Source organism: Panicum hallii, chromosome 7 (assembly GCF_002211085.1).
Source record: "Panicum hallii strain FIL2 chromosome 7, PHallii_v3.1, whole genome shotgun sequence".
Classification (NCBI taxonomy): Eukaryota; Viridiplantae; Streptophyta; class Magnoliopsida; order Poales; family Poaceae; genus Panicum; species Panicum hallii.
The window spans coordinates 46720334-46732736 of record NC_038048.1 but is presented as its reverse complement, the minus strand read 5'-3'; the positions used below and the strand labels follow the sequence as shown (position 1 = coordinate 46732736).

At 47.8% G+C, this 12403-nt stretch overlaps 3 protein-coding genes across 3 annotated transcripts; 2 read left to right on the top strand and 1 right to left on the bottom strand.

Annotated features, from left to right (window-relative positions):
- Positions 1–309: 309 nt before the first annotated feature.
- LOC112900086 (EH domain-containing protein 1-like) lies at positions 310–4127 on the bottom strand. The gene is made up of 16 exons (XM_025968818.1): positions 4043–4127; positions 3854–3933; positions 3558–3626; positions 3400–3457; positions 3270–3319; positions 3125–3164; positions 2961–3022; positions 2754–2867; positions 2218–2320; positions 2078–2127; positions 1852–1980; positions 1511–1762; positions 1232–1311; positions 999–1125; positions 758–901; positions 310–669 (listed from the first exon to the last, which is right to left on the bottom strand). Exons 1-16 carry the CDS (start codon positions 4125–4127, stop codon positions 484–486), a joined length of 1629 nt encoding a protein of 542 aa, XP_025824603.1. The 3' UTR covers positions 310–483.
- A 2037-nt stretch (positions 4128–6164) lies between these two features.
- LOC112898728 (ethylene-responsive transcription factor 7-like) lies at positions 6165–7398 on the top strand. Its single transcript, XM_025967005.1, has one exon. The coding sequence runs from the start codon at positions 6497–6499 to the stop codon at positions 7049–7051; it is 555 nt and encodes a 184-aa protein (XP_025822790.1). The 5' UTR covers positions 6165–6496; the 3' UTR covers positions 7052–7398.
- Positions 7399–8712: 1314 nt separating this feature from the next.
- Positions 8713–12385, top strand: LOC112901684. The gene is made up of 5 exons (XM_025970643.1): positions 8713–9035; positions 9131–9203; positions 10086–10150; positions 11014–11123; positions 11822–12385. The coding sequence occupies exons 1-5, from the start codon at positions 8922–8924 to the stop codon at positions 12084–12086; spliced, it is 627 nt and encodes a 208-aa protein (XP_025826428.1). The 5' UTR covers positions 8713–8921; the 3' UTR covers positions 12087–12385.
- The last annotated feature ends 18 nt before the right edge of the window (positions 12386–12403 follow it).

Here is a 12403-nt window from a genome sequence, read left to right as displayed (position 1 = left end):
GATAGCACTAAACTATTAAGGTGGGGATGATAAATATACTAGTTTAGTTAGTTAAAATTAAGGGGTTAATTTATATCAAATAAAATACGAGGGATGAATGCCACACTTTTGTATTCAGATAAGAAATATACACTTTTTCCTTTTATTAAAAGGGCATGGCTCTTTTAGGAGTTGAAATATGTTGCCTGTTTCGAGTCGCCTCTACGGTCTCCTCCGCCGGCATGAAACGTGGCGGGTGTGACCTTGGAGGCCCAGCCCAATGCAGATAGGTGAGACCTTGGAGGCCCAAGTCCGATCAACCTCATCTTCTTCTGAGATCACCAAACACAAAACTGTGACGGGAGGAAATCGCCAGGAAAGATAAGTTTGACAGTCCAGGATGGCTACAAATGTGAATTTTTGCTGTCTAGGACAGTTGAACTTCCAGAAACCGACGGTTTTGACTCGGCCATTGCAGCTTCGCCACCTCGGGGGATTCCTCGTTCAGTCGTAGGGGTTCCTGAACTTCTTCAGGAGCTCCGGAATGTCGTAGGCCAGCATGTCATCGACGCCCTGAACCATCTTCGGCCTCAGCTTCTCGAACTTGTCGAAGTTGTACGAGCTCAGAAGCTCCCTGTACTCCTCCACGCTGGGGAAGTCCCCTGGCGGCAGGTGCAGCTCCTTCTGGACCTGCACGCCACGCCAGAAACAAAAGTTACAGATTCAGCTTCAGAGACAGTGTGGATGGAATGAGCAGTGGTCAGTTCTAAGTTGTAACCTTGGCGAACTGTTCATCGAGACTGTCGAGCAGCTTCTGCTGAGCCTTGGCCTTGCCCATCAGCGCAGGCATTTCTTTCTTTAGATGGCTGACTATGTGCGCGTGAACTTTGGCAGCCCTCGCACGCTTCACAAATTCGTTGATCTGGCATTCCAAATGTCAAACGATCGTTATCACAGGGCTTAGCACAAGCAAAAATGAAATAGCGGAAATGTTCTCTGAATATGGTGATGTGTCTCACCCGACGATCACAAGCTTTCTTAGGGATGTCGTTCAGGTCGGAGAGCAAGTCATCTTGTTCTTTCTGGAACAGCTCCATGCCCAGTGGGCCAGCTGCTGTCTCCCTGATCGGCTTGTCGTTGAATGAACTAGAAGAGGTCATTAGTTTAGTGTTTTCCAGTGGCACCAATGCAGCTTAGTAATGCGTGATTGATAATTTGCCAAATGTTAGGTCTCCAGTGAGGATGGCCATACCCCATGTAAACACGCATAACTTCTGGTGTGTTCAGGACTTTCCCAAGAGACCATAACAGTGCTCCATACACTCTCATCAGCTGAAAAACATACACTTTCGCCGTCAGAAAACTGTGAATCGCTTAGAAGGGTTAACTGTCGAAATACAAAGTTCCAAAATAATAAGATATGTTGCTGTTGTCGTATATTTCAAGAGTATACGCATAGAAGCAAGAAAATAGAATATGCTGACGTGCTGAGGGATAGGGAAAGGGCATGGCGATAAGCAGGAATATTCACCTGTTGTGCATCAACTTGGTCTGCCTTGTTGAGAACTATGCGTATTTTGTCATCATGCCCACGGAGCGACCCAATCACACGCTTGAACTCATCGCTGATGTCAAGCTTATGTGGATCAAACAGGAGAAGAATAAGATCACACTTGGCCGCAAACCACGATGTAACTCCAGTGAAATCATAGCTGCGCTGTGTTCGCTGCTTTTCCCCTGATAAAACTCCAGGAGTATCCACGAAGGTTACATGTTCTAATAACTTCACAAGTAAATGAAAATGTCAGTTATTTCCACAAGGAAGACAAAAGAAAGTGAAATAAAACACTCGGTGCAAGAGAGAGATTATACTGGATGAGGCATCTGAGAACACTCAAACTTTGACAAAAATGCTGTTCCAAAAGATGACAGGCCACTGTATGGCATGTCAGCTTGGACGGCAATTGTGTTTCCAGGAATGCATCTTTCATCAGGTCCAGACTGCGGGGGTGGAAACATTTGTTATAGGAATGAGAAGATGCTCGAGAAGAACTGTACTGAATGAATCAAATTAGGATCGCTGTCTGAGAGAACTTACAGTGATGACAACAAATCTGTCTGTTGTAGGCTCTGGTCCAATATGAGCACCTGCACAAGGAATATTTGCAGATATTGTTAAGTTCGTTCAAAAGATAATGTGAAACAATGAACAATGGGTATATTATATATTTTAGTCACCTGGATAACTTGTCTTTAGTAAGTGCTTTATGAATGTCGTTTTTCCCGTGGAGTATTGACCCAACAGCATGACCATTGGCTTCGCATCAAAATCACTGCTAGTCTACAAATATGAAATCTTTAAAAAAACATGATTTGGAAACCGCTAAAAAATAGATTGTGTAAACCGTCGGATATTATTTTTTGCCATGCAACACTCTTACTAAAGCTGTAGAAATGTGCAATACAAGCATGATATGCAAATGCTTTTAACAAAAGTTTGCAATACATTGTGCGCAGAAGGGATCTCCCCTTTGACATCACACACGCCAAGAGTTTTTTGGGTAATATCTGATATATATCATTTTCTGCCAGTCTTTTGTTTATTTGCTATTATCCAACTATTTGTATGCTTAATTTGGGATCTTCTTAAATTTTGGCCGGAGATTATATGCTTTTTTCTTAAAATATGAAGAGTACAACTCAATGCTTTACAGAAGATGTAGCTTTGTTGCGAGACAAAACTGGAGAGAGAGCAAAAAAGGTGTGATAATTACCAGCAAGGGAGACACGAAATCTTGGAACTGGTAAGTTTTTTCCAGAGGCCTCAACTTCTCAATGTATGATTTCTTTAGCCCATCGACTATTGAAGTAACTGATTTTAAAGGAATCTGTGGAATTAACAAGTATAGTTATTGAGTACAATGTAAACTCTCAAAAATAATACGTTTGAATCATTTCCGGGCATCTAGTTATTGCCGCACCTTCTTTCCTGACTTGGAGTTAAACCAGCTGGCTGGTATAGGTGATTCTGCTGGATGACATGCTGCATAATGAGTGAGAATACCAGTAAGATTTCAGAAACAACTTACAGAAGAGACAAAAAGAGGTTAGGTCTTCCATTAGGTTTTAAGGTAACATCACGTACCAACAATAGCAGACTCGCCCTTGCTCTCAGAGTGCTTTTTCTTCAAGAATCGTATCGTAAAGGAATGGAAAAGAGAGAAATAAATGAGGCTCTGTGCTCTTTCTGCATTTTGATTCGAGTTAACTAAAAGGTAGCGTTGACATACTAGTTTTTTAGCCAGACCTTCCATTGTGGGGGGCTGCAACCTTTCCAAATCTGAAGGAAAAGAAAACAGTCAGCTAGGGCGAGTACTTAAATCTCCATTAGTAGTTAAATCTCCTTTGAATCTGCTGTACCTGCATTTGAAATGGTGTCTTGACTGATCTCATTCCCTGCTTGTGCGAGAGAGACCAGCTGCACGTTGTTATACAGTTTAATATACCGTAGAAAAGCAAGTCCATAAATGCAGAGATCAGACTAAAGCAGGTCCGGTATCAATGTACGGTGTACAAACCTGCATTGCAGTCATGAACTCGTAGAATCCAAGATACCCCTGACGTTTGGAATCGGCGATTGCCCAAACCTAAAGATCCGAAGGAAACGTTTTAGTGACAGTGGTAAACAGAAAACAAGCCAGGGAACGTTTGATCTTTGGAAGAATGATAATCCAGGGAAAGAATTGGAAGGTGCACGTGCTACGTACGATCATATCGTGTTACAAAGCACGCAGAATGCAAGCAGAATTGCAGACCGTTTCATAATCTGTGCTCTGCGACTGAGGGATTATGAATATTGAATACGCCAACTCACCTGCTTCAGCTCGGGCTTGGAGAGATTGGACATGGCGAAGAACTTGAGCGCATCGTTCCCCGTCAGGCGCCCATCCCCGTCTTCGATCGCCCAACCATACCAGCGCCAATCAGATTTAGCAGCATTCATTCATCGGCAAGAAGGAGAAAAAGAATTCGACAGGGGGGCGCGATGGATCGCGGAGCAAACCTTCGTCGGCGAGGGAGAACCACTGGAGGTAGGTGTTGCGCTGCTCCTTGAGGTTCCATTTCTTGGGCGACGAGTCCGATCCCATCTCTCCTCGGCTCGTTCACCTTCCCCTCTCGAGTCTAGTCCGGACTCCGGAGAGGAGAGGAGGAGAGACGAGGAGAGGGAGGTGGCCCGGAGAGGCAGGCAGGCAACTCGTGCCTGGAGGAGAACGCCACACGGGCAGAGGCGCGCGCGGGGGAGCGTCTTCCCGCGGGTTAATGGGGCTCGCCGCGGCAAACGCGGCGTTGGGCAGGTGGCGCCTTGACCTGGCACCACCATGGGCTTCAACAGCAGGCCGAGCTTTTGACAGGAACGGCCGGCCCAAAAGAACTCGGCGGATTCGGCCCAAACCGTCTCTATCTCTCTCCCGCGCGCACCCGCTCACCCCGCCGCGGCGCCGCCAGGCGCTAGCGGCCTGGCGCGGCCGCGCGACCCGGTCTCGAGGTCGCGGGGTTGCGGCGCGTTTGGGGGCGGTCAAAAGCGGGGCCCGCCGCCATCGCCTCGCCTCGCTCCCACCGCATGACCCCTGCGCGTCGCGTCGCATCAAAAAATAAAGAAGGTGCCCTCTCTCTCGGGCCGCGCGCGACTAGCGAGTGCGTGGCCGTGACCACGCGGCGGGGTTCCTCTGGCCCCGCGCCCCGCGTAGGTGGCGGCGGCGGCCGCCGACCGACCGGCCGCTCGCGCTGATCTGCGGGGCCGCGGTTGTTGCGAGGGCCCACCGTCCTGGATGGCGATGGGTCGGCGGCGGCGGCTGTGGTGCGCGGCCGGTGGTGGGAGCCCGTCGAGCTGGGGTTGTGGTCCCGACGCGGCCGCCAATTGCCGATTTCTGCAGCTGGGCCGACGCACCGCATGGCACGGCAGGAGGCGGCGGGGTTGCCCTCAGCCGTCGCCGTGACAAGTGGCCCACCTGTCCGCACGTTTTCTTTCTTATCCGAATGCAAAACCAACAAAGCGAGTTCCGGGAACGGATTCTTGTTAAGTTTAGGCAGAAGGGTAGCGTAGCACTTCGTTTGGCCGCTCGAACAACTGATCTCAGCATTGGATAGGTCTCTTGTTCGATAATGCGGTGATGCGTGCTAGCAATGCTGGTTGATACCAATTTGCAACTCCTCAAGTGTGATCAATCCAATTTGAAGTTCCTCTCCGCATACCATCTCTTTTTAAAAAAAATAAATCCGCATACCAACTCTGCACTAGGAAATGGTAACGGTCAGTTTAAAAATATACAACATTCAACCAAATAGCAAACGAGACAAAAAAAAAACGGCATCATGCGGTAGCAAACCCTGTGCAAATGATTCTACCTTGCTTCTAACTTACACTCAAATTGTGATCCTAAGTTCCTAACCGAAATGAATGTGAGTAGCGTGAATCATTAGATTATTGATGGCTAGTTAGGGGCTTATTTGCACTAATTAGCCTCGAATAAATTGAACAAAACTTCTGTGGAGGATCTTTTGCACTAGACGAGACTCAAAAACCTCCACTATTCATCCTTTTCTTTTGTTTGCCCCATCCTTTTATTGTTACTTTTCTCTTATCCACTCTTTGAATCCAACAAACTGCCTCCTTCCATTTTATAGCGATGCTCCCACTATCTAAACTACCATGCAGTACAGTGCGAACTCAGTGGTGCCAAGCTATCGCTCTCCCTTCCATGCAACCCATCACCCAAAGACCATCTCTTCTCAAGCCCGGTAAAACCCTTCGAAGTTACAAACTCCTCCCTCACTGAAACCCAATTCCATCGTGAATTGGGATGATTTCTGCCGGTGTAAATTCAAACCGAGCGTGAAGCCGTCCACAGTGAAAACTGTGCGTTCAGCGTGTAGGAGTGCATCCAACACATGCCTTCTTCTTACCGCCACACAACCTTCCCCTGGATTGCAGCACGGACGGTCGGATCCGAATCCCGCGTCAGATCAGACGGTACCGCGGCGAGGTAAATGCGAGCGACCCTTTTGCCTAGTGGCTTGGCGAGTTGCCGATGGCATGGCAGCCGCTAAGACGCGACAGGGAAAGGCCGGGCCGAAAACAAATCGAAACGTGTTATTGCTGCTTGCCCGGCAACGAGACGCGGGAGCACAAAGTGAACTCGGCGACGGAGGAAGAAATCAAATCGGAAAAAAAGAAAAGTATAATGGCGAGGCGAAGAGGGGTCGTGGAAGGTGGGAAGCGGCTGCCCAAAGCGAGCCGCGCCGCGTCTCCTCCCCCCACCACCGCGCCTTCTTCTACCCCCTACCCCCGCCTCTCCCCGGCCAGACCAGACCACACCGCGTCCTCCTCCTCCCGCGCTTCTCCGCTCAGCCAGCCCCGCGCTGTCGATTCCCGCGCGCTTCGGCTGAGGACGAACAGCCGCGCGGCGCGTCGACGACCCTGCTTTTGATCGGGTAGCTCCGTAGCTGAGCGAGCAGGATGATGTGCGGCCCGGCGGCCGTGGCGGTGGCGGCGCCGCGGTACAGGGGCGTGCGGAAGCGCCCGTGGGGCCGGTTCGCGGCGGAGATCCGCGACCCGGCGAAGCGCGCGCGCGTCTGGCTCGGCACCTTCGACTCCGCCGAGGCCGCGGCACGCGCCTACGACGTCGCCGCGCGGACCCTGCGCGGCCCGCTCGCCAGGACCAACTTCCCCTGCGCCGCCTCCCGCCACCACGGCGGCGGCCTCGTCGCGCCGGCGCCGGCCGCGCCCACGTGCAGCTCCAGCTCCACCGTCGAGTCCTCCAGCGGGCCCCACGGGGCGCCCAGGGCTGCTGCTGCGGCGGCGGCGCAGCCTCGAATTCGGAGGCGGCTGGTGAAGCCGCGGCCGGCAGCGCCCGACGCCGACTGCCACAGCGACTGCGCCTCCTCGGCCTCCGTCGTGGACGACGGCGACGACGCCTCCACGGTCCGGTCGCGCGCGCCGTTCGACCTCAACGCCCCGGCGCCGGTGGACGATGACCACGCCCTCCAACTCTGCACGGAGCTGCGGCTCTGAGCGATAGGATCCCCGAACAAGAACAGCAGCGAAAACGTAGATGGCGATTTTGCTCCAGTCTTCTTTTCCTGACCAGATTCTCATACGATTGACTCGTGCTCGAGAGAGAGCCAGAGCCTGCAACTACTACTGTTCTGTAGTACGCGATATGAATGGCGATAGATGGATGATTTCTGCAAAGCTCTGCAGTGTTCAGGTCAGATCGACGAGAGTTCTCTTTTTTTTTTTCACGCCTCTTGGATTTGGATCTGCTACCATCTTCTCTGCCCATTCTGTTTGTACACCACACCAGATAACATGTAAGATGCTCACGAATTAACACGGATCTTGCTACAATTCTTGAAGTATTTTTTGGGGATTTTTTTTGTCTTCATTGTGATGGAGGGCAGAAGCGATGTGGTTCGTGCATGTCGTTTTCGCTTCATGATTTCTTGTTTGCGTACGAGGCCGAAAATTCAACACGCTCCATCATTGTTTTACGCCGCCGCGTTTGTGATTTCGGTTGATTATTACAAGCATTTTGTCATGACCAGTATAACTATATGCGTTTCAACCTTTTGATTTGAAAAAAATCGATAATGGTTGGAACCGTACGACCTCTTCCTCCAAGAACAAGGAGGTATTATAGGCTACAGCGTGTTGATACTTGTACCTTTTAACTCATTGTCGGCGATTTCGGGGTCAAATCGGGTAGCTACCATGGTCTACAACCAAGCAGCAAGGTGAGGCTGAGCCAGCAGGCTGCCAAATGCTTGGCTCTCTTAACAGCCTATCTCAGATGATGGAAAACTGGCAGGCAACCGGCATGGCGGTGTTCATCCGCGTTTCCGGGGAGCTTGGTTGTTCAGCTCACCCAGGGCGTGACGATGCGAGTTAGGATGCCTCATTCGGGAAACCAAAGAGGCCCAACGCACGACCGCCGCCTTCCATAACAACCAAACAGAAGCAGTTCCCGACGCCTCCTCTTCCCAGCACTCCTGACTCTCCATCGCATCATCGCGGTTCGTGTCGTTGGTGTCAACTAGAGGAAGAAGAAGCTGTGTATTGTGTGATAAGAGAACCAGCCACACCGATCGTTTGGATAAGTATCGACTAGCAAGCAGGCTGTGTCACACGATGTGCCGTTTCTTATAAGAGCCAGTTTCAGTCGATCAGCAAGTGGTTGGGTATAGTACTGGTGCATTTGCATCTCAATTACACTAGACGATGATGCCATTATTTGGTTCTTCGTCTTCCTCCGATGCTTCTGCATAACTACAGCCGATCCGCTTTCAAGTTTGTAGTCTCCTCTCCTGTAACCAACGAGCAAGATCATTCACATCTGCATGAAAATGAACCAAATAGGCAAATAGCCATGGAGACATGAATGATGCATTTGATGAATCACAAAACTTTGGCAGCACTCTCGCATCACTGTATCCGCTTCAAATTATAGATCATTTTAAATTTTCTAGATTAGATATAGTGCCTATGGCTATTGGCTCAACCAAAAATTATGAATTGAAAAAACCAAAACGACTTATGATTTCTAACGACCGAAGCATGTCGGAGCGAGTACGAATACAGCGCGATTCAGAATTCAAATACGAACCCTTCTTCGTTTTCTTCTTTCTAATAAGCTAATACGGTATACGGTTCCGATACGACTTTTCGACCATCACCGGCGGGCCGTTCGTTTCGTACCGCGCAAGTTGGTCGCGCTCCCTCCACCGAGTGGAGGAGAGGAGGAAGAAGAGGAGCCAAGCAATTAAGCCGACTCGGCCGCTCGCCTCCCGCATCCGCCCGAAAACACGCGAAACCCCAACCACACAGGCAGAGCAGAAACCGGAAACAACCCCCGAATAGGCGAGAAGCGCCGAGATCGGGGGCGATGGTGGTGCGGCGGCTGGGCGGCGCGGGGCGCGCGCTGCTCACGCTCCCCAACATCCGGAGGCGGGCGTCCAACTCCTGGGCCGCCGTCCGCGACACCTTCTTCTCCACCAAGGTGACGACTGACGACCTAGCCCCCTCCCTAATGGCCCCGCATCTATCGTGATTTCGGTCGATGCGCTGACGCGCTTGCTCGTCCGATGGCCGCAGGAAGTGTTCGAGAGCCACCGCATCGTCTTCACCGTCGGCACCTCCGTCGCGTCCATTCTCACGGCGTGGGCCGGTACGCTCCTTCCTTCCTTCCTGCAGCTTCATACTCTGGCAGTTCAGCGGTTGCTTTAGGTTTTCCAGTATTGGTCATTTGTTCGGTGGGTTATGCGTGAAAATCTAGTGGCTCGTGGTTCAGCTTGATTCATCAGGCTGCAGTCACTTTACCTGTAGTTATAAGAGGGAGTGCTGAAATCGTGCAGCTTATATGCGGCCACAGCTTTGGGAGGGATCAGGGTACTTCTATCTCAGAACTGTTATCAAGCAATTGTTTCTGGCATTCTTCAGCGAGGTTGAGTTGGGAAACTTTGAATCAATTTGTCTCCCATTTTTCCTAGGACTATATAGGTTAGGCTTGGGAAAATACAATCAGCCTTTGCTGTTAGATTCTTTGCCAATTCCCCAGTTTAATTGTATGATAATTGTTGATCAAAATCAGAATTAGGTATGTATGATATTTATCTTTTTATTGAATAAATCTTGGAAATAGGAGGCCCCACTAGCATCCGACCTGACCCAAAATTAATGAACATGAGGAGGTTCTAAACTGTGATTATGTCTGCTTTCCACCCTCTGGTTACTCGATGTTGATCGATTCAAACATACATTGATAAATTTGTTCTAAACTGTGATTAGATCTGCTTTCCACCCTCTGGTTACTCAGTGTTGATCAATTCAAACATATATTGATAAATTTGAAGTTGCGTCACTTGTGTATATTTAACTAAGAGTTTCTCTTTCATGTACTGGATTAAGGATTTAACAAAGGATAATGCAACTAATGCCCATTTTTGCTGAATCATTTGTAATGTATCACATGGCTTCCTATGCTTCTTTTATATCTTTATCAAATGGATTCATAATATTCTGATTTATAATGTGAATTTTCTCACTACAGGTTATTCACTCCGACATGTGCAGCAAGCAAGGATTGACAGGAGGCTTGAGTCAATTGAATCTTCTGTAAGCTATTTAGCTGAAATCCTTTTTTCTTTTGAGCATGTAGGAGAGCTGTGTATCTTTGTATTAAAGAGAGAGCACCAGTCCAGAAACACACTTTCAAAAGGAAGAGTAACAGAAACTCAACACAAACGCACCCACTCAGAAGAAACAACTTTGATTATGATACTCACCTCTCTTTGCCTAAATTTTGGGAAGCTGAAAGCAGTAGGTGTAAATATCAGAACATAGGAGATTGAACACATGTACTTTGGTGCTGTTTTCTTATTCCACCGCAACACTTTTATGTAACGAACATGCTGGAGAACTATTATATTAAAAAGGAAAATTTGTCTTGAGACACTATATTGCGTGATATGGCTGTAGTGTACTGTTAATTTTTTTCCTTTTCTGTAGGAGTGTAGGACAATTCTTTTACAAGAAACTTTTTAACACAGCACAATTTACTAGTGTCTTACAGGAAAATTTCCCATATTAAAAAGGAAGAGTAAAACAACGTCTCAGAAGGGAAACCACCAGTCCACCACAGATTACAATACCACCTTAAGGCACACCTAGTAATCCAGCGCAACATACCTTTCTATGCTGTTAATAATAAGGATAACATGCTGTATTGCTCTTCACTACATCTCTATATATTTCGTTTTGTTGATAATTTTCACTTTATAGTGCATTCTGATGTTGCTGGTGATTACATTAACCATACACTCCTGACCCCAGGAAAAGGGAAAAAAATGGTGCTTTAGGTCTTTATCTTGCGCTACCTTGCCTCACTTGTACTTTATTTTTGCCTATTGACTTCCAGAAATTTTGAGTATTGTAGTTCAATTATATTTATATTCTACCATTTCTCTATCTGTTACCAGTTGAAGATTAATCACAAAGATGAACATGAAGAGATAAAAAAGATTGTCACTTCCAGCAATATTAGCACGCCAGCCTGTGTAGCCACAGCGATGACCACAATGGTGGTTGGGTATGTTCTTGCTGTTGATATTTAACTTTGCCTCTTTTCCTTTGAGTTTGTGTAATTTATTCTACGACCTGGCATGTCACTTTCTACATAAGGTTATAAATGCTTTAAGGCTCAATCAACTTTTATCCATATGTCCTGTACTTGATACATGGGTGGAGTCCCCACTGATCATAAGGTATCAAAATTGGTACTTGATTCATTGATGTATATGGTAAAGGAGTATGCTAGCTTTTGGTTGCTTTTGAGTTTTGAACTTCAGAGCAAGACCAGGTGTTATAAATATGTCATACAGTGTACACATTGCCAATTATTTTCAACTACACTGTACTGTACACACTGAACAATTATTTTCAACTATGGCACCACTGGGTCTCACCAGGTTGTACTTAAAGGTCTTATTTTTGCTGTGATGTTGTCATGTATATAGTCATAGTCTAAACTTGAAACTCACGGGTCTGATGAATTAGTGCTGCACATATACGCACTTGATATGGATTACGGAACCTGTTCCCAGCTTAAATTTCTACCATAGCATCTTGCAATTTAAGTTGTTCAACTTTATTCATGTAATGGTCCTGGGGGAATCTTTCATAGTTCCAACCTGATGACAATGTTATGGGAGTAACAAATCAAGCCCACACTGTCTGTCTTTTTGCAGCTTTGCATTGGCCTAAATATGTTATTGCTGAAAATGTCAGGTATACGCTAGGGTGGCGTGGTGGAGCTTGGTATGCTCGACGGGCCTTCCGAAGAGAGCAACAACAGCTGATGGGTCACATGAAGTCGCACAATAGATGGCACTGGCGGCCATTCAATAGACTCAGAAACAGGCTCAGAAGAGCGTCCAGGAACAAGAGCGAGGACGCTCATCGATCGTTGGCTCAAGGCACTGATGCCCCCCCAAGCAGCGGGGTATCTGCGAGTCTTAGCAATACTGCTCAGCCAGCAGCGGGCAGTGCATGATTTATATATACATAGATGGACTATGATGTGAAGTTGCTAATCCGTAGTCCATATGCTTTAGAACAGACCCTATGAGGTAGCCAGCCCAATGGTGGTTCATTTTTGTAGGCATTAAGGTCATAATGCACGCATTTAGCGGATGCAGTTGTGACGCCGAGAAAAGTAATTGATTGATGATAGACAGGGAACCTGTCTACTGCGGCTAGTGGTGTTCCGTTTGCTCGTACTAGTTATACTTCCTTTCTGGCATGCTATTTTGAGAATTGAGACAGCCTTGTGGAACCAGATGTTTCTGACTTTACGGATCGTGTATCATA

Excerpts from the sequence above, each read along its gene's own strand:
- LOC112900086 (XM_025968818.1), bottom strand. The coding sequence starts at position 4,127 with ATGGGATCGGACTCGTCGCCCAAGAAATGGAACCTCAAGGAGCAGCGC. Across the intron at positions 3,627-3,853 it reads CCAAGCCCGAGCTGAAGCAG|GTTTGGGCAATCGCCGATTC; the intron begins GTGAGTTGGCGT and ends TCGGATCTTTAG. Across the intron at positions 3,458-3,557 it reads AGTTCATGACTGCAATGCAG|CTGGTCTCTCTCGCACAAGC; the intron begins GTTTGTACACCG and ends AACAACGTGCAG.
- LOC112898728 (XM_025967005.1), top strand. The coding sequence starts at position 6,497 with ATGATGTGCGGCCCGGCGGCCGTGGCGGTGGCGGCGCCGCGGTACAGG.
- LOC112901684 (XM_025970643.1), top strand. The coding sequence starts at position 8,922 with ATGGTGGTGCGGCGGCTGGGCGGCGCGGGGCGCGCGCTGCTCACGCTC. Across the intron at positions 9,204-10,085 it reads CATTCTCACGGCGTGGGCCG|GTTATTCACTCCGACATGTG; the intron begins GTACGCTCCTTC and ends TTCTCACTACAG. Across the intron at positions 11,124-11,821 it reads ATGACCACAATGGTGGTTGG|GTATACGCTAGGGTGGCGTG; the intron begins GTATGTTCTTGC and ends TGAAAATGTCAG.